The sequence below is a fragment of the Sapajus apella genome, unplaced genomic scaffold (genome assembly GCF_009761245.1).
Source record: "Sapajus apella isolate SASKATOON/1434 unplaced genomic scaffold, GSC_monkey_1.0 scaffold62, whole genome shotgun sequence".
NCBI lineage: Eukaryota > Metazoa > Chordata > Mammalia > Primates > Cebidae > Sapajus > Sapajus apella.
In genome coordinates this window covers 5,557,131-5,585,028 of record NW_022437002.1, presented here as the reverse complement: position 1 = coordinate 5,585,028, position 27,898 = coordinate 5,557,131, and the positions used below count along the sequence as shown (strand labels likewise).

General features: G+C 43.6%; 1 protein-coding gene across 5 annotated transcripts in view; it reads left to right on the top strand.

The window, feature by feature from the left end:
• CSMD2 (CUB and Sushi multiple domains 2) overlaps positions 1-27,898 on the top strand; it is a 617,682-nt gene that overhangs the window by 577,207 nt on the left and 12,577 nt on the right. For 4 of the 5 annotated variants that reach the window (XM_032246839.1, XM_032246837.1, XM_032246838.1 and 1 more), the window contains 10 exons: positions 2,208-2,381; positions 6,294-6,476; positions 11,206-11,382; positions 12,906-13,085; positions 13,493-13,666; positions 16,217-16,390; positions 16,695-16,768; positions 19,786-19,897; positions 20,464-20,643; positions 26,160-26,225. In XM_032246839.1, coding sequence (XP_032102730.1) covers positions 2,208-2,381; positions 6,294-6,476; positions 11,206-11,382; positions 12,906-13,085; positions 13,493-13,666; positions 16,217-16,390; positions 16,695-16,768; positions 19,786-19,897; positions 20,464-20,643; positions 26,160-26,225 — 1,494 coding nt within the window. The remainder of the gene's footprint in view (positions 1-2,207; positions 2,382-6,293; positions 6,477-11,205; positions 11,383-12,905; positions 13,086-13,492; positions 13,667-16,216; positions 16,391-16,694; positions 16,769-19,785; positions 19,898-20,463; positions 20,644-26,159; positions 26,226-27,898) is intronic. The other variant, XM_032246841.1, reaches the window with a different exon arrangement.

The window sequence follows — 27,898 nt, the reverse complement described above, 5'->3', positions numbered from 1 at the left end:
GGAAAATTGCAAAGTCTCATAGAAACCCTGTGTTTAACTTATTGAGGAACTGCCAAACTGTTTTCCAAGTGGTTGCACCATTTTCCACTTCTACCAGCAGTGTATGAGAGTTACTATTTCTCCGTATTCTTTCCTACGCTTGTTATTGTTCATTTTTATTATAGCCATCCTAGTGGATGCAAAGCACTATCTCACTGTAGTTTATATTTGCATTTCTCTAATGACGTATGGTTTTAAGCATCTTTTTATGCGCATACTGTGTAACAAATCATAGTGACTTAATGCAGCAGCCATTTTCTTGCTTACCATTGGGAGTTCTGGCAGGATTTAGTGGAGACAGTTCATCTCTGCTCCACATGTTATTGGCTGTGGTGGCTCAGGTGGGCCTAGAAGATCCTAGATGACCTCACTCACATCTTGGTGCTGGCTGTCAGCTGGGGTAATGTGATTGTTCTCCACATGGTCCCTCCCCTCATATGAGTTCTTGTCATTCAGTAGTCTATGCCAGACTTCCTTACATGGTGGCATAGTACTCCAGACAATGAAGGTAGAAGCTGCCAAGCCTCTTAGGATGTAATTTGGCTCAACATCACTTCCACCGTGTTTTGTTATTTGAAGCAAGTCACAAGGCAAGCCTGATCCAAGGGGAGGGAAAACAGACTCCACCCCTTGATGGGAGCAATTGTTAGTATCAGCAGTCTTTGCAGATATTCTACCATGAGCATTTAGAACAATGTTTGACCCACACTAAGACCACACTGAGAGATGAAGATACCTAAGATCCATTCTTACCATCCCAGTACCTACCAAAATTCATCATCAGGGTCAGCACTGGCCCAACACAGGTTTTACCTCTTGATCCCTTGTCGTGGTCTGCCTGCATGCTATGCCCTGTGTCCTTTCTGGGTACAGTGACTTCAGGAATCTCCTACCAGACTCCCAGACTTCGTCCAACTCGTTATCATCTCTCCTTGAACTCTTGCAACAGCCCTCTCTTTCTTGCACTACCAAGCCCTTTCTCCACACAGTGGTCAGTATAATCTTGTCAAAATATAAATCAGATCCTGTAACTCGAGTGGCTTCCCAACATGCTTCTAATAAAATCCAAATTTCATGCCATCATCTGGCTTGTAGTGGCCTCTCTACCCTTGTCTTCTTCCATTCTGCCCTGGCTCATTCCAGTCCAGCGTCCCTGGCTTCCTTGCTAGCAGTCTCTCAAACACAGCAAATTCACCCTGGCCTCTGGGCCTTTATACCTGATGTTCCATCCCTGACAATACTCTTCCCCGATACTTTGCATGGCTGGCCTCATCACATCATTCAAGTCACTTCTAAAAGTCACTTGATCTTCCCTGATGATCCTATTCAAAAACTGTACCTTCATCTCATCCCACAACACTCTTTTCCTGACACGGCTTTTCATAGCAACCCCTGGAATTACCTACTCATTTTCTTACTTGTAGTCTCTCTTCCCCCGCAAGAATATTAGCATAGACTTTGTTCTCCCAAACACATGGAGTGCCTAGCACATGACAGGCACTCAATAAATGTGTGCTGAGTAAATGCGAGAACCTTAGGATCAACTTGTGACAAGATCAATGGGAAGGCCAACCCCAGCGATGCTGAAAGCATTGCCCTGCCCTCACGTAGACATCTCAGTTCTGGTGTTCTAATCTTGTCACTTATTTTCAGTTACACTTCAGTGTTTTAGTAAAGGGAACTTGCATACCATAGGGGATAGGTTGGGGACAACTGATGAGGGAACTATAAGATGCAGTTAGAAAAGGCCTATAACTGGCTCCCATTCTAGAATCTGGGGCCAGTGAAGACAGTCCTAGGGTGGCAGAGCTCCCATTTTGTCTTATGTATACTCTGTGTAACACCTTCCTGCCCAGAGGTATCTTGAGCAGGAGGAAATAGGGAGAGGTAAGCACAAGAAGCAAGAAAGAAAAACATCTAATGTTATTGTGTTTCTGCTACCTGCCGAGCAGGTATTATTCTTGATTTCATAGGTACGGAAACTGTCCACTGAGGTGGGTGGGCATTGTCTGCCAATACCAGGTGGGCGTGCCAGCAGGAAGTTTTCTTCCATAGACACCCTCAGGTTTCTCTTCTTCCCTGCCTCCTGCTTCAAGACGCCTAGCACATATTATATGATGGTGATCCATCCCTGTGCAGTCACTGAGATGTTTGTTCTTCCCCCACAGTGGTGTCCTGTGGCCATCCAGGATCCCCGCCTCACTCCCAGATGTCCGGAGACAGCTACATTGTGGGAGCGGTGGTGCGGTACAGCTGCACCAGCAAGCGGACTCTGGTGGGAAACAGCACCCGCATGTGTGGGCTGGATGGCCACTGGACTGGCTCCCTCCCTCACTGTTCAGGTACGGGCCATGGCACTGGGGAAAGGGCTCCAATGGAACACTTGACTGATGGGATATGGACAAGCCCCCAAGGTGTGAGCACGATTGATGGATGGGAGGAATTAGACCTCAGAACCCTTGTATCTTCCCTCAAAGGTAGAGAGCACAGCGAGACGAGGTCCCATCAGAACTTCAGCCTTTGGCAGGCTGAGCTGAGCTTTATCCCCTTAGTCAGATCTGGCCATGCCCAGGGATTGCAAAACTAGAAAGGGGACAACTTTTTAGGTCAACCTATGGCCAGAGTCCTGTCCAGACATTTGATTTTATGAGTTCCTGGGGACAGTTCAAGTCTTCCTGTCGATCAGCTCAGGTCCAAGCCCACTCCCATGTTCTCTCTTCAGACTCCTAGGTCCCACCCTGTTTCCTGCTTCCTTTTCTTATCACTGCCCCTCAACTTGTCCTATGTCCCAGCTACCTAGTGGGGTGCAGTCTTCTTCCCTATTGTATTGAAACACGAGTCCCCAGACTTTTCCTGTTAAGTTCATTTTATTGCTAATGAGGACACTGATAGATGCTATCAAAGCAGCAAATGTAGAGAGCTGCCAAAGGTCCCATGTGCATAGTATCCAAACCAGAAATGAATGTGTAATGTCGTATAACAGAGCAAAATATTTACAAGTGAAGTGTCCCGCCAACAGCAGAAACCACCAAGCTAAAATATCACAGCCTTGCAGCTTTGTCTTCTTTGAGAGGGTCCTGCCTGGCCCTGGGAAGGGATTCCATGTTGCCCGCAAGAGGGCAGCTGCTCATGTAGCTTGATGTTCCCCAGGGGACCCACCTTGGCATTGAAATTAACCCCTAGCCCTTCCCAGGCCAGATCCCTTCAGAGGAAAGGAACATGACCTCCTCCTAATACAGAAGCCTTCTCCTTGATGTGGGACCTTATCCTTAAGATGTGCCACTGTTCTTGCAGTTTGACATTCCCAGTGAGCCTGCCTCCCAAAAGTCAGGGCACCGCCAAAATATTTAACAAGATATTCGTTACATCATTCTAGAAAGTAGAGAGTCCCAAAGCCACTGTTTCAAAGGGCTGTTGGTTACCCAGGAAATCCCAGAGACATCATTCTATATGATTATCCAGGACTTCGGCCTCTCACCCCTATTAATCTCATTAATCACCTAATTAAGGAACTGGGCAAGACTGCATAGGAGCCATGAGGACTCATTTAAGCTGGGCTAGAGGAAGTCCTGTTATCTGTGCCCTGGCTTCCTTCTGCTTGGACCTCTGACAGAAGTGATAGGCAATACAGCATGGGAGGACAAGGGTCATGTACATTGCCCCTCCAGCCTTCCTGGAGCTCTCTGAAAACAGAATGAGAATGGACTCAAGCAACACAAAGGCTGAATAGTGAGTTAACCTTAAATGCCTTAGAGGAGAACATGAGGGATTAGAAGAATAGGCGATTAGGAAGTAACAGTAGGTATATACCACATATCTAGAAATGGTTCCTCCCTTCCTGAAACAGATGTCATCTTTTGCAACAGCATCTCCTGTCAGTCCCATGAAATACACATTCATGAATTCCAGGTCAAAGTTTTGAGTCTCATTGTGTCCAAGCAGTGGACCCAACTGTTGCACCACAATACCTCCTGAGTCCTTGAGTCATAAGCCACTGGGCCACCAAGGCTATGGAGAGATTTCTGGAGTTCGAGACCTACTTCAGGAAGTTCACCCGTAGCTCCACTGTCATTCTCTTTGCCTCTTCAGTAAATAGTTGCCATCTATCTACTCTGTCCCCATAGTGCCATATCCTATCCAGACTCCCTTCTTTCACTGAGCTAGAAGCCTCCATTACTGTAATGGGGGCCATTCTGGCAGAAAAAGGCCCTAAGACTGAACACCCCTGTATTAGTCTGTTCTCACTCTGCCAAAAGACATACCTGATACTGGGTAATTTATAAACAAAGAGGTTTAGTCAGCTCACAGTTCTGCAGGCTGTACAGGCTTCTGCTTCTGGGAAGGTCTCAAGAAACTTACAGTCATGGCAGAAGGGGAAGCAGGCACACCACACAGCTGGCAGGAGAGACAGCAAAGCAGGGAAGTGTGACACACTTTTGAGCAGCCAGATCTCACGAGAACTCACTCACTAACATGAGAACAGCAAGGGGGAAATCCGCCCCATGATCCAATCACCTCTCACCAGGTCTCTTCCCCAACTTGGGGATTACAATTCAACATGAGATTTGAGTGGGGACACAGAGCCAAACCATGTCAACCCCCTTGTGCCTAGTTTACAATTGTGTTGGCTCTAGCTGAGGTCAGCTAGCCAGTGTGTGGAGTTGAGCTGCTCACTATCAAGATTGTTTCCAGGGAGACCCAGTTCTGCCTGTTGCATGAATTACATCCTGGAAACCTTCAAAAGATAAGAAAACCTAGCCAAATGTGATGGGCTCTCTTTTATTAATGTTTACATTGAAGGTTAAATGAATCCCCCTTCCATGGTGGGAAACATAATGGAGAACATGTGGTTATGTAGTGTCTCACAGTCTGAGACTAGACAAGGAAAGGGAATAATCCCGAGGTTGAGAAGTGGAAGAGACATACATGGAAAGTGGTGGGGTACACATGACTTAAACATTTATTGGCTCCAACAAACTAGATGTGGTCACTCATATGTTACCATTTGATACCCACACATGGTTACATAAGGAGATAGATTCCATGACAGTTGTAACTATCTTCTCACACAGTTGTCATTTATTCTGTGACTTTTCTGTCTTTCCTCATGTTTACCATGGCCCGGACTGATCTAAGGACATCCCCTGCACATTTCTGTATCACAAAATGTGTTGGCCTTGCAGGGTGGACCATAGATCTTGTGGCTTTGTCTCCTGTTCTCTACCCTTCTTCACCCCTTGGTTCCTTAGAGCTCTCTTGAGTAGGCTTGTGCAATACCAGCAGCCAGAAAAATGCAGGAATGTAGCAAGAGGCAGGGGGTGGAGCAAATATGAAATGAGGGGGTCTGAGATGTTTAATCTAGAGCTCACCTGTATTGCATAATTTGTGAGTAGGGAATCCTCAGTGAAAGGCCCAGCATTGGTAACTTTGAATATTTATCATTTCTTTGTGGTGAGAACATTTAAAATTCTCTCCTACAGTTATTTGGAAATATACAATGCATGCATCAAAACATCACCTCGTACCCCATAATATATACAATGATTATTTGTCAATTAAAAAGAAAATGAAACTCTTTAAAAAGTAACAAATAAATAAAGGCCCAGGATCAAGATTCAAGCCAGGCTGCTGAGACATGAAGCTGTGCTGAGGAGTTTGGACTTTATCCTATGGGCATTGGGAAGCCAGTAGAGATGTTTCTGCAGAAAAAAAATATTTGAAGAAAAAAAGTCAGATGGTTAGTGATTGTTAAGATTAGAGGACAAAGTAAAAGATGGATTAGAGAGATAGTTTACAAGGAAGGGACATTAGTTGGGAGGCTCTTGCAGTAGTTCTGGCAAAGAATGTTGAATGTCTAAGCTAAGACAGTGGCATGGGAGAGGAGATGGGACTACAGAAACAGCAGGGGTTTGTAGGAAAGGGGATGGGGAAAAGGAGGACATGTGGCCAGTTTGAATCACTGAAATTCCAGACTGTTGCAGGCCACAGAGCTTTTCCTCCGCCTTCTTGCTTCCCCTCCCTGTGTGGTTCCCAGGGACTTACCCAGGACCTCAGATCTTCGTGTTCTTCCACCATTGTGTAGGAAGGCAGGAGCACGTGCAGGTAACTTGTTCTAGGCTCAGTCAGGTGTCACCTTTCTTATTCATGGGGCCCACTGCTTCCCCTCAGTCACATCCCAATATCTTTCTACCCCACTTCCCCACTCCCTTTTCTTCCATGAAAAACAACTGGGTTTGTGTGGCTGTGGTCCATAGGAACCAACATGGGAGTTTGCGGTGACCCTGGGATCCCGGCTCATGGCATCCGTCTGGGGGACAGCTTTGATCCAGGCAGTGTGATGCGCTTCAGCTGTGAAGCTGGCCATGTGCTCCGGGGATCATCAGAGCGCACCTGTCAAGCCAATGGCTCTTGGAGCGGCTCGCAGCCTGAGTGTGGAGGTAATGTATGTGACCATTCTGCTTCTCCCCTTTGCCCAGCCCCAGAGCTCGCCCTTGCTCCTGCTCTTATTCCCAGGCACCTGCCTTCACAGAGAAAACTGCGGCCCCATTCGAACCCTCAGCCTGGTGTTAGGGACTGCAAAAGATAATTCATGTGCATTTTCATTAGTAATTGAAAGAAAAACATATTCCCACCCTCATCTCAAAAGGGAAGAAACCAAAAAAGACTGAATTTGACCCACTATTTCATTCATTTCCCATATAGTTTCATTCAGCAGCTATGTGCCAAGTGCTGTGGAATGTGATGGAAACACAATAGTGACCAAGATGGACACTGCCATGGTGTGAATGTTTGTGATCTCCCAAAATTGTATGTTGAAACCTGGTCACCCAGTGATAGTATTAGGAGGTAGGGCCTTGGGAAGTTATTAGGTCATGGAATGGGATTAATGCTCTTATTGGAAAAAAAAAAATCCCAGAAAGCTCCCTTTCCCTTCTGCCATGTGAGGACACAGCAAGAAGGCACCATCTCTGAGCCTGAACAGATGGAGACACACATCTTGCCCTCCTGGGGCTTACAGTAAGGGAAGAGGCTACATTAGACAAATATCCAATGTGCCAAAAGATATACAAATCCAATTTTACAAAACCCTTTTGAAGTAATCTAGGCCCTCAGTGGTGTTGTCTGAGGTAGCACCAATAGGAGAAATTATTATTTTTCCATATGTTCCTAAGTTTCTGGGAAAAAAAATTTTTAATTTCTCTCTCCAAAGTCCAACCTTTGGCAGCTGGTCCCCAAATCTCTGTCTCTCTCTTTCTAAAATACAGCCTGAATAGTACTCTCCTAGGCAGGAAGCAGGTTCAGCGGCTGAGAGTAAGGTTGAGTGAGAAGATGTGGAAGAGGAAGATATGAAATAATCATCTAGCAAGATATGAGTGGAATGGAATTGGGAGGTGTGGAATGGCCAGGTGGCACTGAGGGCTCACTTAAGGTGGGGGATCATTAATTTAAAGTGAGAGCAGTCAGCGTCAGACTGTGTTTTTGTTCAACCTCATTTTCCTACCTAGGTGTGGGCACAGGGCAGACAGTACATTGGGTACAGAGCTGGAGATTTGCCAAGCAACGAAGACATTGGCAGAAGCAGCAAGGGAAAAGAGGCTGAATGTGAGGCAGAGATTAGATACCCAGCTTGGCATCTAAGCTGGGTAAGGAGGGAGCAGATTTTTGAGTGGAGTCAAAGGCAGTGAGAAAGTGATAGGATCAATGGATTATAGATCCCCATAGTACTAATCACCAGGAAACAAATCGCAGAGGGAGGGAGCTGAGGGGACAGGAGGCAGTGGTTAGAGAGCAGGCTGCTGGAAACTGAGCTTGTGGAGTAGTCCTGCAGAGCAATGGGAGATGCTGTAGCCTGGGGGGTCCGATCTTTTGGCTCCTCTGAGACACGAAGAATTATCTTGGGCGCTAAAAAAGAAATCACAAAAAAGTCTCATAATATTTTAAGACAGTTTATGAATTTGTGTTGGGCCATATTCAAAGCCATCCTGGGCCACATGCGCCCAGGGGTTGTGGGTTGAACAGGTTTGCTCTAGTCCATCACCATCAGGGGACTCCTGCCTAGGAAATAAGACAGTGGAATCAGAGCCCTCTCCCATTTGTCTTCCCAAAGTCTTGCCTTTCTGGTCGTGCTATTTGCAAAGTTTGTTTCTGTAGAATTTTGCAGGCATAGCAAGAGAGGTTTGTGGCATTGGGAAAGTGTAATGCAAGGGAGAATTTAGTATATTCTTGTGTATTCATGTGACCCACATCCCCATCCATACTACCGAGATGCCAGGTGGAGTCAGTTACCATTTCAGTTACCTGAGTGTTCAGGAACAGAAAGTGGATGGTTATGAGTTTGGACCCAGAAGTGAATGTTTGTTAAATGAAAGAGAGAGAATATACATATGCACGCTCAAACTTACTCTCAGCTGTTAAATCAAATCCATGTGGCTCTGATGACTGCTCTTAACAAACTACATGTCCTTAAAGGTTCTACTCAGACTCCTATCTCCAGTCCCAATAAGATGTCTCCTTCTTCATACTTTTTCCCTTCAACAATAACACTTAATATGTCATACCTTAATTCATCTGTTTATTGGTAGGTTTCTTAGAATAGACTAAGCTCCTCAAGGGGACATAGCCTGGTCACTGTTGTATTCCGGGCACCCAGGCAACACAAATATTTGCTGAATGAATGAGTGTCAAGGCCTATCTGTTGGGCTAATTATATAGGAATCATTTTGTAGATTTTATTTTGGGACCACATAAATGTTGTACATACTTAGAAAATTAAAGTAAATCAAAGATTAGAAACATACAATGTCTAAATATCAAAATCCTTATAGAAACAAATGAACCTAAATGTGTATCACGTTGATGACTTAATAACCCCAATACTTATTTCAGCTGACTTGAAAAAATGGAATTTGACTATGGTGTATATCCCAATGACAAAGAGAGCTACAAAGAAAACTTAAACTGTTCTCAGCAATTGTATTGTTAACAATAATATTGATATTACTATCCTGAAACTATTACATACACAATACCATAATATATATGGATAAAACAAATACAGGTTATTTATTGTCATTAATATTTTCAGAATAAAAGATAAAACATAAAAATTAAAAAGTTAAAGAAAACAAAATTTCGATTGATAATATCAGTATAAATTCATATTTTCTCTTTTTAATTATTTTTTACTTTTTAAAATTTATGAGGTACATGTGAAATTTTGTTATGGATATGTAATGCACAGTGGTCAAGTCAGGGTATCTAGGGTGTCCATCACCCAAGTACAATACATTTTTCCCTATAGTCACCCTACTCTGCCATCACACACTGAACTTATTTCTTCTGTCTAACTGTATGTTCATGCTCTTTAACCCACTTTTCTTCATCTTCCCACTCCCCTGATTGATTCACCCTTCCCAGTCCCTATTATCTGTTTTTCCACTCTGTGCATTCATGTGATCCCAATGTGTTTTCAATTTAAGAAGTTACGTTCCCAGCTCTAGCTCTAAAAGTCCAGAATCAATGACCAGGTCAGTGGCAATGAGTACCCTTAGTGCCTGGATTGTGGTCCATTCTCTATTAAAAGAAACTAGACTCTTTGGAGAAATGGCTAATTTCTGGGCTGGTGCAGAAAATATAGAAGACAAATATGGAACATCTCATCACCCCAGCAAGGATTCCACCAAAGATAACTGGAGTCACGTTAAAGGGACTCAGGAGCCAACTAGAAGGGCCCATTGGCCAAAGATGGAGAATCTGAGCATCAGTAAGAATAATAATGACAATAGATGGGAACACAGAAAATATCTTTAGATCCATGAGTTCAAAAATGATTCTTAAATAAACACATTGGTCACTTTTGGAGTTTGCTAGGGAACCAACTCATTATTCTGACATTTGATTTAAAACAAAAACCACACACAAAAAATCAAGCATTATCTGGCCTTCCTATATGAACAGTATTTCAGCGTAAGCAGATACTTGATGATAGGAAATTTCTTTCTTAATGAACTCTAGCTAATACAGAAAGAATGATAGAATTAGAATATCATCACTTTTCAATCCCTAATGAAGTAATGAATCTGGTCAATAATCATCAATGACTGCTAAAACTATTAAGTGAAAAACTAATGGAGACTTCATAATGCCACATTAGGCAGGCAAGCCCGAAATCATTGATGACCCTCAACATCATGAACAAGAAAACACCCAGACATTCTGTGCCTCCTGATTCAGTGCAATAGAAGAGGCCCAAAACCACCTGTGATTACCATTGCCAAAAAGTAGAAGTTGATTACAGGAAGGAACTACAGGGGATAGAGGAACATGTTAAACTATATCTCACTGATGTAGTTAGCAAAATCCAGAAAGTGTGTTCTACAGAACAGATATTCTGGTTTCTGTAACAAATAAATTACAGAAGCAGAAATAATAGTCTCTGGTTTCAAAATCTTAGAGATGTGTCAACCAAATGTCATGTGCGGACCCTATTTGGATCCTGATTCAAACAAATCAACTGTTAAAGAAAGAGAAAGACGGCTGGGCATGGTGGCTCATGCCTGTAAACCCAGCACTTTGGGAGGCTGAGGCGGATCACGAGTCAAGAGTTCGAGACCAGCCTGGCCAATATGGTGAAACCCCGTCTCAACTGAAAATACAAAAATTAGCCAGGTGTGGTGGCCCACACCTGTAGTCCCAGCTACTTGGGAGGCTGAGGCAGAAGAATTGGCTGCACCCAAAGGGCAGAAGATACAATGAATAGAGCTCATGCGGGGCGCAAAAAAAAAAAACAAAAAAAAAAAAAAAAAAAAAAAAAAAAAAAAAAAAAAAAAAAAGAGCGAGAGAGAGAAAGGCAATTGAGGAAAATCAAGCACTGATGGGATATTTGGTGATATTAAGCAATTATGCTTAAATTTTTAAGGACAATAATAGAATAGATCATCTTTTTTCTTTAAAAAAAAGTAGAATTTGTTCAGAAATTTCATAAGATCCATAGGGATTTTTCTTTCCTGTCTAGGGGTGAGATAATTTGATGCAAAAGCAGCATGAGAGGCATTTCTATCCACGGGGTTCCAACACAGCATGTGGCTTCCACTCTGGGCAGTTCTCAGTCCCCCAGGTGATGCCCACCATCATTCTGGTGAATAATGTGCGTTTTTGTCTTCCTAGTGATCTCTTGTGGGAACCCTGGGACTCCAAGCAATGCCCGAGTCGTGTTCAGTGATGGCCTGGTTTTCTCCAGCTCTATTGTCTATGAGTGTCGGGAAGGATACTACGCCACAGGCCTGCTCAGCCGTCACTGCTCAGTCAATGGTACCTGGACAGGCAGTGACCCTGAGTGCCTCGGTGAGAGCCCAGGCCCTGTGGGCTCCGTGGCCAACAGGGGCCCAGATTCTGCATGCTAGAGGAGAAGGCTATCCATGGAAGATGGTGCAGGATGGTTGGGATGGTGGGAGCCTGAACGAGAATCATATAAATAGCCTCTGTTGAGCGTATGCTGTGTGGCAGCCACTGGGCTAAGTGCTTCATTTCGTATGCGTGTGTCATTGGATCGTCACCACAACTCCATGAAGTAGCTACTATTATTCCCATTTTGTATATGAGATGGCTGAGGCTCAGAGAGGCAGGGAATATATATTGCCCATTTCTCAAGCTCTACCCAATTCCTTGGGCTTTCCCTTTTGTCTCTTAGGATCAAACCCCATGACTCGACCTGATTCCCTTTTCACTTCAAAGATGCAGCTATCCACCATCTTTCTTGCTTCCTTCTCTTCTTATACCTGACCCCACCCAGTATGGGTTCCTGAGCATGGTGTAGCCTCACAGCTCCCATTTCTTGCTCCTCTCAAGGGTATCCCCAGACCTTTTCCAGGAAAAGTGAGTCACTGGGGATCCAGATGGAGGGAAGAGATAGGATGAGGAAATGTGACAATATTCTCCCGGTCAAAGTCCTAGCCTGTGATTTCAGCTCTATCTGAAATCCCATGTCAAGTTCACTTGGGTTTTGAGATCAGAGCTCACCAAGCCCCACCCTCAGTGATTCAATGACATAGGTATGACCATTTCATGGGCCATAAGACCCTGCTTCTGGGCTGTTGTCCTAGGAGTCCTCTGTAGGTGCTGTTGGGCCTACAGAGACCTCCTAGGTACAATAGCAGATAATAAGATGTACTCCTCAGCAGACAAATTAATTGCCTTATGTGGTCCATTAACATACCTTAGGCTCTTCAAACAGAAAACTTCCTCTCCCTGGGCCCTAGCCCCATTTAGGAACTGAGCCCTCTGGACACTTTGTCTTAGAGAGGGCACTTTGAATAAGGTGAATCTTCATAGCCAAAGTTGCAATGATGCATAAGGACCCTGTGGGCAAGGACAGGGCCAATGCCAGGGATTTGACCAAACAAAATTTAAATGGGCAAGCTGAGCATGGTGGCTCATGCCTGTAGTCTCTGCTACTCAGAAGGCTGAGGTGGGAGGATCGCATGAGCCCAGGAGTTCGAAGCTCCAGTGAGCCATGATTGTGCCTCTGCACTCCAGCCTGGGTGATAGAGTAAGACCCTGATGAAAGAAAAGAAAAAGAAAAGAAAGAGAGAAAGAGAGAGAGAAAGAAGAGAAAGAAAAAGAGAGAGGAAAAAAAGGAAGAAAAGAAGAAAGAAAGAAAAAGAAAGAAAGAAGGAAGGAAGGAAGGAAGAAAGAAAGAAAGAAAAATTTAGAATGGGTAATGCCCAACTGGGATCCTGTGAGGAGACAGGGCATCCCTGATCTGACAGTTTCCCTTCTTGGATGTGTGCAGGGAGTAATAGGGATGGTATTGGAGGAGAAATGGGGTCCAGGCCAGGAGTGAACAATGTGTGTCTCTCTTATCCTAGTCATAAACTGTGGTGACCCTGGGATTCCAGCCAATGGCCTTCGGCTGGGCAATGACTTCAGGTACAACAAAACTGTGACATACCAGTGTGTCCCTGGCTATATGATGGAGTCACATAGAGTATCTGTGCTGAGCTGCACCAAGGACCGGACATGGAATGGAACCAAGCCTGTCTGCAAAGGTGTGTCTGGGGCTGCAGATGTGGACAGAGGGCCAAAGACGATACAAAAGTGAGATGTAGGACCCTGAACATCTACCTTAGAAGGTAGAGGGGTGAAAGGCCAAGCCCTCACACCTTATCACGGGGTGTGCAGGGTGAGAACTGGCCCCTGAACATCTGCCAGGAGCGAATCAGAAGTACCAAGATGAGGCCCGGCCCGTGAACATTGAGGGGAGGGTCCTGCAAACAGAAGGCATTGTAAGGTGCAAAAATATCAGAACTCCCACAGAAAGAGGGGCCCCTTTCTGGTTCTTCCTGTTTAGCCCAGACGCTAGACAGGTGCAGTGTATCAGTGATACCAATGATAGTGACAGGGGCTGGTTTCCCAGGGCAGCATCAGAACTCAGCCTGTTTTGTTCTCCCTCCAGCTCTCATGTGCAAGCCACCTCCTCTCATCCCCAATGGGAAGGTGGTGGGGTCTGACTTCATGTGGGGCTCAAGCGTGACTTATGCCTGCCTAGAGGGGTACCAGCTCTCCCTGCCGGCGGTGCTCACCTGTGAGGGAAATGGGTCCTGGACCGGAGAGCTGCCTCAGTGTTTCCGTAAGTTGCTCACAAGGCCCTTTGGTGCATCCTATTTGATAGCTCCTTCCCCTTGCCTCCTCAGAGCTTTGTGGCTGAAAGGCCCAGAATAGGTAGTCCCCTCCCCAAAACCAGGGAAGAGTTCAAAGACACTGTTAAAGAGGAAGAAAGTAGAAAGGAAGAAAATGAGGATCCCTCAATTGAGCCCTGGTATCAGACACTGCCTAGAGTCACAGAAGGAAATTAAGCTAGAGATATTGTGGGTGTTTTTTGACCTGAAGGGTTGTTAACTGTATGGAATAGTACTCAAAGGTCTGGGGGTACCCAGTCCTAGAAACGTGTCTGTTTTTATGGAAAATGGCCTGCACAGAAAAGACTTCTGGGAAACCTGTGATTTTTCTGGTGAGATGCTTTCTCTTTATCCACCTGACCCAGTTGTCTCCTGAGGAGCCGCAAGTCTATTCCAGGGCTTGTTCTTTACTGAGGTCCCCAATTAGCAGGTTCCGGGTCACTTATTCTCGTCACACCCTGTGAATGGGTTCTGGAAGGTTTTCTCCGTGCCCATGCTTTGAACAAACAGTAGGACCTGTTTTTCTAACTGCCGTTCATCTAATTCTGCAGAAAACTACCCATGTACTCCTGACACTGTTTTGCGTACTGTGAAAATTTGCTTTCATCTGGGAATTTCTGCAGAGATTAGGGCCAGCAGCTCAAAACTGGACACAGGCATCTGGAGTTACCCTCTCCAACCTTCACATGCTACCAGGATCAAACCTGGATTCGGCAACCTTGATTTTCCTCTGGAGAAATAATTCATATCAACAATGAATTACAGTCATCATGAAAAAAATTTACCCATTAGAAAATAGCAAAAAAAGGAAAGTAAGATTATCTGAACTCACACTTTGCAGTGATAACCGCAATTCAGCTTTTGATTGTGCTCCCACATGAATCACTGCGCATTTTTGCGTAGATAATGATATGTATACATTTTCTAGAACAGGTGTTGGCTCATGGTGTGCGTACTGTTTCATAACTTGTATTCGTTGATAGGACACCAAAACCTTCCCATCAACACCTTTCTGCCTTTCTTTATCAATATTTACTGATCTATGCATCATCATTTTTAATGGCTTTAAAGAATTTCCTGGTAGATAGAAGTTGTTTAATCTTTTCCCACTGGTGATGAATTTAGATGATCTTCAACTTAATTGTGTTAAAAGCAGTCCTGCATTATGTATTCCTGAAAATTGCGCATCTTTACCCCTGCAGCAAAGCCCTATTCATGAGAATGCTGGGCCAAGGGCAGTCGCGCTTCCCTTCTTGACATATGTTGTCAAACTACCTTCTAGAAAGCGTCCCAATTTACATTCCCCACAGCAGTTTATGAGAATGCTTCTGGATGCACATCCTCATCACAATGGATTGTGCCAGTATTTTTAAAATATTTACCAGCCTGAGGCTCTTACAAAGATATCTCATTACTTTAATTGGCATCACATTGCTTATGAGAAAGGCCACACCGGTTGCTCTTCACTGCTCAGCCATTTGTGGTTCTGGTTCTTTCAGTTGCCTCCTTCTGGATACGGCAGCTTCCCATCAGCTTGGTTTCCAAACTGACTTCTGATTGGTCAGCATAGACTCAGCCATCAGGGCAGAGGCTGCAGGTTCAGCTTCATTTTATTTTGCATGCGGTTATGAACCTCATGAACCTATGTACGTGCACACACACATATTTGCATCATAGCATAAAGTGATGCTTGAAGTGATATCATGGTGAGCTTTTGCCTTTGGTAGTCAATTTTTAATGACACTCTCTGATGTTTACATGGCCTGAATAAAATGGGTACACTGATACACTACTCACCACAGTATAAATGTGCACCCTTTGGGGAAAGAAATTTGAAACTATACATCAAGAGCTGTGAACATGTTCAACCCTTTAAAAATAATGAGTTCACTCCTAGATAAATTCTCCTAAGAAAATAATACATATGAAAAGAAAATAATATGCGTGAAAGAAGAGTTATATGTAACTGTGTAATAGAAAAAGCCCAATATAAGGGTTATGATAAAATACAATTATCGTACAACCACCTGTTGCTAAATTGTGTAGCCAATAAGTAATGATGATGTCATAAACATAGAAAATGTTTACAAGATAATGCTAAGTGAATGAAACAAGATTTACCATCGCATGGGCTTGGGTTTGCCGCTCCACACAAGTTTGCATACAACTGAACTAAGACTAGAAAAGAATGTGCGTGAAAATGGAAAGTTTTGGATTGTGGGATTGTCATTTATTTTTCTTCTATGTTCTAAACTTCCTGTGATATTACTCCATTACTTGGATCATTATTTATAAGCACTTTGAATGTAGAAGTGAGAGGAAGCCCACATCAGCAGCAGCACCACAGCAGGTGGAAACACCTACCAGGGGCTGCCCTGGTTCCCAGAGTTCAAGCTGAACCAGGGAGGGAGCAGCACCGAGAACAAAGGTGGGGGTGTGGGACTGGAGGACTGGGTTCTAGAAAGCAACTTAGACCTGCCTTTCTCCCTTCGTCGTCCCAGCTGTCTTCTGCGGGGATCCTGGTGTCCCGCCCCGTGGGAGGAGAGAGGACCGAGGCTTCTCCTACAGGTCATCTGTCTCCTTCTCCTGCCATCCTCCTCTGGTGCTGGTGGGCTCTCCACGCAGGTTTTGCCAATCAGATGGGACATGGAGTGGCACCCAGCCCAGCTGCATAGGTGAGAGGTCATCTGGGACAGGGAGCATCCTGGCTGGCGGTGGGGGGACCTTCTGTTTGGGCCTGAGATCATGATTTTCCTTCCCTGTCTTCAGTGGTCTCATCTGCAGAAGGGAACATCTCCTCCTATGAGATTTCGCAGGAGTCAAATAGGCAGCTGGGGCCAAGGCTCAGGTTGGGATATCAGTGGGTAGAGAAGTCAGGATGTGGCTTCATTATCTTATCCACACCTATTTCCCAGAGTGAGACGAGGCAGTGAAAGCTCCCATGACCATGTGATCTGTGTGTTTCTTTTGGCCATCCAGATCCTGCCCTGACCACCTGTGCGGACCCTGGCGTGCCACAGTTTGGGATACAGAACAATTCTCAGGGATACCAGGTAAGGAGGTCAGCCAAGACATGGCTTTCCTACCTTCTCTCCCTTCCTGTCACTGTCTACATAAGAGGACCTAGGGACCTTCCTCAGGACAGCACTAGGGGAGGACAGAGCTTGGAAACCGCAGAAAGAAAGCCCTCTGCCTCTTTGGACAGTGCTCCACGGGAGCGCCCTGCAGAAACAGGACTATGACATCCATCAGAGAGGCTGATGAGGAAGGACAGATGGCATGCAGTTCCACAAACCCTTCCCAGCAACCCCAGGCAGGGTGGTTGCGGAAATACAGAAATGAGTGAGACAGACAGACCTCTGTCCTCAAGGTGCCCACCCCACCCACAGATGCTGGGCTCACGCACAGCGGCAGTGAGCATGTGCCACACAGGAGGCAGGCCCGTCAACATGGCTGGCCCATTAGGATGCAGGCCCTGCAGACCCATCTCAGATGAGTTTTGGGAGGAAAGAACTTGGACAGTCTGGGGTGGGACACACAGAACAGAGAAAATAAAGAAGAGGAGTGTGTGGGTGTGTTCAAGGCAGGACAGTTAGCTGGAGTCCAAGACGTGCCCAGGAAAATATCAGGGACTAACCTGGACATGACAGACTGGGATCTAGTCAAGTAATGTGACTGTGTCCGTGAGTGCAGACTTCACCCACATCCCAAGAAAATTCCTCATGCCCCAGCTGGGCATGTGGCACATACTTGAATGCTCCAAATGACAGGGAGCTCATAACTCGCCATGTGAACCGACATTGGTCTCTTTGTGTCCTTATGCACTGGGGCCTCACAGAAGACTTCCACACAGCCTGTACTCACTTGGCACATGCTTATGGCCCTGAACTGTTCTAGGTTCTAGGATTACGGTGGGAACAGGACAGGCTGGGTGCCTGTTTGAAGGGAACTGCCTGGCTGAAGACTACAAACAAATAAATAAACAAGCTAGCTTCTGAGAGCACTAGACACCGTACAGTGTGATATAAAGTGGTGTGAACAGGGTGGGTTGCCATTTTAGGAAGGATAGTTAGGGAAGGGTGACATTTGAACTGTGGCCTCCACAATGAGAAAGGCTAGCCCTGTGCAGTGTAGGATGACATTCCTGGCTGAACAAAAGGCTGGTGCAAAGGAGTGCTGAGGGAAGTGCGTAGCGGCATGGGGGCCTGGAAAACAGGCCAGCTAGCAAGTTTGCAGCCCCGTCAGAAAGGAGAAGGAAGTGCAGTCAAAGAGCGAGGCTGGGTGGGAAAACAGGTTGGCCCTGATGTGTAAAATTAAACACTCACACACTCTATGACCCAGAAGTTCCACCTCTGGAAACATATCCCAGAGACACTCTTGCACAGATTACCAAGAAACAGGAAAAGTTGTGGCACAGTAGTGTAGTGGATTGTTGTACAGCAGAGAAAATGAACGAACTACAGCTCTGCATGACATGGATGAATCTTAGAAACACACTATCAAGTGGCAAAGGTGGCACGACATTACTTTTATAAATATTAAAACTAGCAAAAACGTATTAAATTGTTTAGAGATATGTTTGCACATATGTGACAGGATTTGCTTTTTAACAAGGCAAGGAAATTAACACAAATTTCAAGATAGCCATTACTATGGAGGGGTGTTGAAGAACAGAGCAGGGAAAGAGCTCCTAGAACATTACAGCCAAGTTCAGAACATTCTAGCTCTTAAGTTGCATGGTAGATTCAACTTAAAATGTCCATTTTATTATTATACTTTATATGTGTTCCATATATTATTTTGTGTATGTCAGATATCACATAATTTTTGCAAAGGCAGCAGCATGGGCCAGGTCATGCATGGCCTTGAAGCTATGATAAGTATTTTGGATTTTACCCAAAATGTCATTTGAAGGCAACACAACCTGATTCATCGTTTGAAGTATTACTCAGGCTGCTGAGTAGAAAATTAATATCAGGGAATTGAGGATAGAAGCACTTAGACAAGGAGGACACTATTGTCATGACTCCAGGGAAGGTGAGAAGTGATCCTGAACACATTTTGTGGGTAGAACCAAGAGGGCTCATTAATGGGTTGGCTTGTGGAGTTGAAGAGATCAAAGAGGACTTGAGGTTTTTGATTGACACAACTGCATGGATAAAGGTGCCATTTGCTAAGTCAAAGGATGAAATCCAAGACAGAAATGGGTTCAAGATGGAGGAAGGGAGTGGAAATTAAGAGTCATACATTGCATTTGCGCATGTTCTAGTTGGTATTAGAGCTACCTACCTGAGTGTTTGAGCTGGGAAGTAGTATAATCCAAGTTGCAGTGCAGGAAACAGATCTGGCCGCATTACACCAAGTGGACTGGGGAGGGAGAGATGGAGCCAGTGGTTGCGGGAGTGTCAGGTCGTACTGTGAGGGGCTGGTGAAGGGCTAAGGGGGAAACATAACTGAGCAGAGGAGGAAGGACAGACAGAGGGAGGGAGGGTGGCAGTTCTGTTCAACAGATATTTACAAAGCACAGCTCCAGATTATCCGGGGGCCGTATCTGTAGAGACAAGTCTCCCATCCTTAAAGAATTTGCAATTTCATTGAGGAAAGGGACGCACGCACAATAATTTGTACTCTCCTTCACATTTTGTAAAACGTTGTTAAATCCACCGTCACATTTGAGTTTCACAACATTCCAGTGTGATTGTGGCAGAAATGGACACCCCCACTTTATCCTAAGAAGACTAAGGTTTTCAGAGTTCCATGCAGCCTGTCCTGAGTAAATGTAGAAGCCAGAACTCAGATCCAGGGTCTTCTGACTCTGAATCAGGCACTGTGTCCACAACAGAGTGTAATATTACAACTTTGTTCAGGGTATTAAATGAGGCCTTGTGGAGGAGGCATCATATCAGCTGCCTCAAAGGAGGAATAAAATTTAACCAGGCAGAGAATTGGAACAAGAGTTTTGCCGGCAACAGCCGGGGAGGAGTCGGGCCACGGGAAAGTGGTCAAGGGACAGATGTAGGAAGCGCCACAGGAAGGAAGGGGACGATGGGACTTTCCATCCTTGCCGCAGATTGGAAGCACAGTGCTCTTCCGTTGCCAAAAAGGCTACCTGCTTCAGGGCTCCACCACCAGGACCTGCCTGCCCAACCTGACCTGGAGTGGAACCCCGCCTGACTGTGTCCGTGAGTGCAGACTTCACCCACATCCCCAGAAAATTCCTCTTGCCCCAGCTGGGCATCTGGGACATGCTTGAATGCTCTGAATGACAGGGAGCTCACAACTCGCCATGTGAACCGACATTGGTCTCTTTGTGTCCTTATGCATTGGGGCCTCACAGAAGACTTCCACACAAAAGCCTTTCTGATACCAGAAGGAAGTCCCTATGCCTTTACAGAGAAAAAACTATCCAGTGGCAGCAGCAAAAGCTAACAGCTACAAGGCCAGGCCTCAGGATGGAGATACCAAGCTTTTGACCCAATTACTCCTTCACTCAGGAAGTGCTGCAGGCTTAGGTTTCCCCCCAACCCCAGAGTCAACCAAGCCGATACCCAAATGGTCTCCATCTTGGCCATTCCTCTAGACAGAAAGCTTGGGGTTAGGGTGGAGGACTGGGGAGGGGGATGCTTGGCATGAAAGGGACTAGAAGGGAAAGGAATCGGATATTCTATCTAGGAACAGGGGAGTGGTCGAAAGGACCCCTGAAGCCCCTAATCTCCTCAGGTCCAACAAGGTCTTTCCTCTCGTCCAGCCCACCACTGCAGGCAGCCAGAGACGCCAACGCATGCCAACGTCGGGGCCCTGGACTTGCCCTCCATGGGCTACACGCTCATCTACTCCTGCCAGGAGGGCTTCTCCCTCAAGGGTGGCTCTGAGCACCGCACCTGCAAGGCGGATGGCAGCTGGACAGGCAAGCCGCCCATCTGCCTGGGTGAGTGTGCGTGCTCGGGGAAGCTCTCCAGGGTGGGAGGCTGAAGGTGCCGGCTGAGCTAGAGCTGAAAGAGAGCAAAAAAAGAAGGAAGGAATCAGGTTTCCAGGAGCTGGATCCTGCTTCTGATTTTCTAAGGTTCTGAGTCTAGAAGACCAAACCAGGGCAATTTAAAAAGGAACATACTCAACCCACCCCAGGGGTTGCCCCTTTCACCTGGGCTGAAACACTCACAGGATCACACTTCATCGTTGGGCAGGGGAAAGCGCTTTCTTCCACCAAACTGGAATGATGTATTACACATATTACACCTTTGATAAAACAGCACCAGCCTGTAGGTCCCTTGGAGTTACCAGTTTGTCCCAGACCTCCCTTCCCCTCTTCTTCATTCACTCGTTCTCTATTTATTGAGAGTTCGTGTGGCCCCACGTCTGCACTGGGCATGAGGGATTCAGAGGAGAAAGACACAACTCTGCCATGTGGAAGACAGACACGTTATCAGATTTTATATCTGGAGTACCTGGAGGAACATGGAGATGTGCCGAATGCTGTAGGAATAAGGAGGAAGGACATGGAAGTGGAGGAAAGGAGAAGTCAGGGAGGACTTCCTGGAGAAAGTGATGTCTGAGTCCAGTCTTGAGGGAAAGGATTAAGGATAAAGGATTAGTTCAGTGCTGGGATAGCATTAAACTCTCTGATAAGCGCTCACCTCACCAGATGCCAGGCACTGTGCTAAGCACTTTTTCAACTGATTTAATCCTCACAAGATCCTTTGAGGCTATTTAACATCTGAGGAAACTAGGGCACAGAGAAGTTATCTAATGTGCCCAAGGTCCCCAGCTGAGAAAGGTTAAGAGCTGAAGATCCATACCCTGACGGTCTAACTTTAGGATCTATGACTATTTTGCTATCCTGCCACTCAGAGGGAAGCCTTCAGGGTCAGAGCCTGTATCAGAGCTAGAACTTACTAACAGTGTTTTATTTTCATTGTATCACTTGTAAATTTCTTTTGTTTTCCACATACAGTAGTGATATAAAGTACATTTATTAAAGTACATTTATTAAGTTTTATATGGTAGAATATACATAATATAAAATTTTAAGTGTACAATTCAGTGGCATCTGTTACAGTCATGATATTGCACAACCATTACCACTATCCATTTCCAGAATTTCTTCATCATCTCAAACAGAAACTCCATACCCATTAAACAATAACTGCCCATTTCCCTTTTCCCTTAGCCCACAGTAACTGCTATCATACTTTCTGCTTCTGTGAATTTGCCTATTCTAAGTACCTCATTTTAGTGGAATCATACAATATTTGGTCTTTTGTGTCTGGCTTATTTCCCTTAGCATAATGTTTTCAAGATTTATCCATGTCGCGACATCTGTAGGAATCTTTTTCCTTCTTATGCGTGAATCATATTTCATCATGTGGACATCCCTTGTTGTTTATCCATTCACCTGTTGATGGGTATTTAATTTGTTTCCACTTTTTGGCTATTACAAATAATGCTTCTGTGAACATGTATGTACATGTTTTTGTTTTAATATGTTTTCAGTTCTTCTGGGTACATATCTAGGAGAACAGGAACTCTATGTGTAATATTTTGAGAAATTGCCAAACAGTTTTCCAAAGTACCTGCACCATGTTATTCCCATCAGCAGTGCATCAGGGTCCAGTTTCTCGACATCCTTCCCAACGCTTGTCTGTCTTGTTTTAGTATGACCATCATCAGTGGGTGTAAAGTAGTATCTCATTGTGGTGTTTTTTATTGTTTGTTTGAATTTTTCATCCAATTATTTTTTGATTGACAAATAATTGTACATCTGTAGAGTATACAGCATGATGTTTTGATATATGTATACATTGTGGAGTGGCTAAGTCATGTTAATTAAAATATCCATTAACCTTATATACTTGCCATTTTTTATAGTAAGAACACAAAATCTACTCTCAGTAATTTTCAAGTACACAGTATTGTTAATAACTATGGTCACCATGAGGTACAAGAGATCTTGAACTTATTCCCTGTACAAATTCTGTACTCTTTGACCAACATCTTTCCAATTCCAACTATTCTACCCTCCACTTCTATTAATTAGTACAATTATTTTAGATTCCACAGGTAAGTGAGATTGTGCAGTATTTGTCTTTCTGTACCTGGCTTATTTCACTTAACATAATATCGTCCAGATTCATCCATGTTGTCACAAATGGTAGAATTTCTTTCTTTTTTAAGGCTGCATACTATTCCACTGTGTATATATTCCACATGTTCTTTATCCATTCATCCACTGATGGACACAGGTTGTTTCCATATCTTGGCTATTAGGAATAATGCCACAATAAACATGAGAGTGCAGATATCTCTCTGACTTACTGATTTCATTTCCTTTGGATATATACCCCATAATGATATTGCTGGATCATATGGTAGTTCTATTTTTAATTTTTTGAGGAATCTTCATGCTGTTTTCCATAATGGTTATAGTAAATTAAATTCCTACTAACAGTGTACAAGAGTTTCCTTTTCTGCACATCTTTACCAACACTTGTTATCCTTAATCTTATTTATAATAGTCATTCTAACAAGTACAAGGTGATATCTATTGTGGGTTTCACTTGCATTTCCCTGCTGGTTAGTGATGTTGAGCATTTTTTGTACACCTGTTGGCCATTTGTATGTCTTCTTTTGAGAAATGTCTATTTAGATCCTTTGCCTGTTTTTAAATCAGGTTATTTGTTTTCTTGCTATTAAGTTGTTTCAATTCCTTCTATATGTTCCTTAGATGTTCATCTCTTGCCAGATGTATGGTTTGTAAAAAACTTCACCTATTCCACAGGTTGCCTCTTCACTCTGTTGATTGTTTCCTTTGCTGTGCAGAAGCTTTTCAGTTTGATGTAATTCCATTTGTCTACTTTTGCTTTTGTTGTCCGCGTCATTGTGCAGAAATGATTTATATTTCCTTGGTGGCTAATGGTACTCAGAACCTTTTTATGTGTATATCTTCCTTAGAGAAATGTCTATTGAAATCCTTGTCCATTTTTTTACTGACTCATCTTTTTATTGTTGAGTTGAAAGGGTTCTTTCTCTATCTAGAATACAAGGCCTTTATAGGGTACATGATTTGCAAATCTTTTCCCATTTCATGGGGTGTCTTTTCACTCTCTTGTTGGTGTTCTCTGAAGCACCAATGTTTTTAATTTTGATAAAATCCAACTTATCTATTTTGGGAGTTGCACATGCTTTTGCTTTCATAGCTAAGAAACTTTGACACATCCAAGGTCACAAAAAAGATTTATGCCTATGTTTTATTCTAAGAGCTTTATAGTTTTACCTCCTACATTTATGTCTTTGATCCCTCTTGAATTAATTTTTGTGATATTAGGTTAGAATCCAAATTCATTCTTTTGCATGTGGATAACCAGTTGTTCCAGCACCATTTTTGGCAAGACTATTCTTTCCCTATTGAATTGTCTTGACACTCCTGTCAAAAATCATTTGACCATAAATGTATGAGTTTATATCTGGATTCTCTATTCTACTTTATTGATCTCTATGACTATCTTTATGCCATTACCACCCAGCCCTGATTACTGTAGCTTGTAGTAAGTTTTGAAATTGGCAAGTGTCCCAGTCTGGGTGACATAGGGTAACTATGTCTCTGCAAAAAATAAAATGAAAGAAATTAGCCAGAAGTGGTGGTGTATGCCTATAGTCTTAGCTACTCAGGAGACTGAGGTGAGAGGATCACTTGAGTTGAGGATTTGGAGGTCACAGTGAGCTATGATTACACCACTGCACTCCAGCCTGATTAACAGGAAAAAAAGAAGTTGGGAAGTATCAATCCTCCAACTTTGTTCTTCTTTTTTAAGATTGCCTGTTGTTTTTACCTTTTGTTTCTATATAGATTTTAAGATTGGCTTGTCAATTTCTGCAAACTAGACAGCTGGGATTTTGACAGGAATTGCATTGAATCTGTAGATCAATTTGGGGAGTATTACCATCTGAACAATATTAAGGTTTCCAATCCATGAACATGTGATGTCTTTCCATTTATTTAGATAATTAATTTCTTTAGATGATGTATAATTTTCAGTGCCCAAGTCTTGCATTTGTTTGGTTACATTTATTCTTAAATACTTTATTATCATAGATACTTTTATTTAAAAATATATGATGTTTTAAATGCAGCTGAATTCAGCCCCTTACTGTATGATTTTGAGCAAAACCTTTCATTTCTCTGCCTCTCAACAAGTTTCCCTTCTGTAAAATTGGGACAATAATCTCTACTTTACAGTTTCGATAGCAGGAGTAAATGAATAAGTGCCTATCACAGTGCCTCACACATAAGATGTTTTCTCCTTCTTTGCTCCCTTCATCTTACAAAACCTAAGATAATAAAGCATTCTGTTCAGAAGGATAGTTTCATTGAGTCACTGCAGAAACTTTTTCCACAGCATTCCATATACCAGGCATAAGCTAACTTCCAGAGTTGAAGGAGGTTTGCTAAAGCTATTCTGCCCTACAGGGCCGACAGTGGGGAGTCTTCCCTTAATGCAACAAAGCAGATTTTCTATTGTTTCTTTGAAAAGAAGAAAAGACATTAATATACTGACCATGACTTTCCTGTTCATAACCTCATTTATTCAGCATAGACCTGTGAGGTATGTTTCAGTTTTTTCCTTATTTCAAATCAGGAGGCAGAGACTCCGAGTTACTAATCAAGGTCACACAGTCATTAAGTGGCACTGCTGGGACCTGAACCTTGGCTATCTGGCTCAAGCCAAAAGCTTTGCCTTTGCTTTGCCTGTAAGGGCTTCTCGGTCATAAGCTCATCATTCCAAGGGAGGAATGCACTCCTCTGCAACCTCCACCAGGGCTCACGGAGTTCACTGTTGATGGGTAGAAGTTCCTCCTTCATGTGAAGCATCTGCAAGGAAAGCACAGTTGAGGAAAGAACTTTTTAACCCTAAGTTTTCAATGAGGGCATTCGGGGAATCTGCGCACTTGGATGAGAAAATATACACCTTTATTTTCCTTTAGTTTTTACTGAAATGTAGCATCTCCTTTAATTTTGAATGTAGACAACCACAGCACCAGTAGAAATTAAAGACATTTTTGTATATATTGTAATTGCTACCAGTATCATGAAATATTGTTCAGGTTCCTGACTACTTCAAGATTATAGTTATTTCTAGACTCATTGCTAGATCCCGTTATTTAATGTAGTGATAAAGAATCACGTATACCACTATATCCTAATATCTGTTAATAACTAACTAATTAAATAGATGTCCCTTGTAATTATTTGTATTTGTTTATTCTGAGAGGGATCCATAGCATCATCAGACCATCAAAGAAGTTTACCTCCTGGTGAACTGCCTAAAAAATAAGCCCAAAGCGAGATCTCAAAGAAGCCATTGACCTAAGGTCAGACAGGTGGCCATTGTTTTTCCAACAGAGTGTAATGAGAAGCTGAGCCTGTTTTCTTCCACTCTTTTTCCCCAGCAGAGGTCCGGCCCAGTGGGAGACCCATCAACACTGCCCGGGAACCACCGCTCACCCAAGCCTTGAGTATGTATGGTCCAGATCATTGGCTCAAGAAACTGGTGTTACTTGTTTCACAGAGTTAGCCAGAAATACACACACAAGTTGCTGAGTGCTAGAGGAAGAGCATGAAAACTATCTATAGAGCTGGATGGACTTCCCTACCCACTTCCCCAGCCCAGGCAGGCTTCAGAAGAAAGTGAGCCTGAAGGAAGCAGAAACCTCACCTAGAAGAAAGAGCCTGCGCCTTCTAACTGGAAGCTCTGGAACTGTTGATTACTACAGCCTCTCCTGGCATAGGGCTGGCCAGTGTGTGGTCATACAAACACATTGACCCAGGTCATGCCCAGGGAGCTTCCTAGAAATGGTTACAGTTTAAGATAGGTCTAGGGTCTTTCCAAGTGTCGCATCCAGAACTGGACACAGAACTACAGATATGGCCTGACCAATGCCAAATTCTTAGAGACTATCACATCTTTTTTGAACCTTCTATTATTTACCACGTTAGCATGTGCATTATACAGAAACAAGGCTAAATTTAGCATCAGAAACTCAATTTGACTACCATTTTGATCACTGACCAGCTGTGTCCTTGGATAAATGAGCTTTGCCTCTTAAGCTTCAATTTCCCTTTCAGTAAAATAAAGATCATAATTATTGCCATAGAGAATTATTCCAAGAATAAATGACAATTTTAGTAGCTATCACTGATTAGGTGCTTTTACACATGCAACATCATGTAACATATAATTTACAACATTAGATCATTTAATCCCTACAATAACCCTGATAAGGTAAGTGGGATGGCCACCATTTATAGAAACACAGGCATAACCTATACAGGGAGAAAGTTAAGGCTTTTACACATGATCAAACAACTGACAAGTGACAGAGCTAAGATTAGACTCTGGGACTGTCTGACTTCATTTGTCTATGTTCTGATTCACCATGCTATACTGACATGTCGGTTTTCTCTCTCTTCTCCCCTCTTCCCTTTCTCCATCTTTTAAATACCTTTTCTTTTTTTCTCTTTCCTTCTTCCTCCTTCTCTCACTCCTTTCTAGTTCCTTCTCTATACCTTTTTAAAATATTTTAACTGACAAATAATAAATACATATATTTATAGGGTACAATGTGCTGTTATTCTATATGTATGCATTATGGAAAAAGTAAATCAAGCTAATTAACATACCCATTATCTCACCTGGGTGAGAACATTTAGAATCTACGCTTTCAGCCAGGTGCAGTGGCTCATGCCTGTAATCCCAGCACTTTGTGAGGCCAAGGTCGGCAGATCACCTGAGGTCAGGAGTTTGAGACCAGCCTGACCAACATGGTGAAAACCCATCTCTACTAAAAGTACAAAATTAGCCAGGCGTGGTGGCACATGCCTGTAATCCCAGCTACTTGGGAGGCTGAGACAGAAGAATTGCTTGAACCTGGGAGGCAGAGATTGCAGTGAGTCTAGATTGCAGCATTGCACTCCAGCCTGGGCAACAAGAGCAAAACTCTATCTTAAAAAAAAAAAGAAAGAAAGAAAAGAAAAAAACATTCTTTCAGCAATTTTGAAATATATAATACATTCTTATTAACTATAGTCACCATACTGTGCAGTAGATCACCAAAACTTATACCTCCAGTCTAACGGAAACTTTGTACCCTTTGACCATCTCCCTGTCACCCTCCACTCTGCCCCAAGC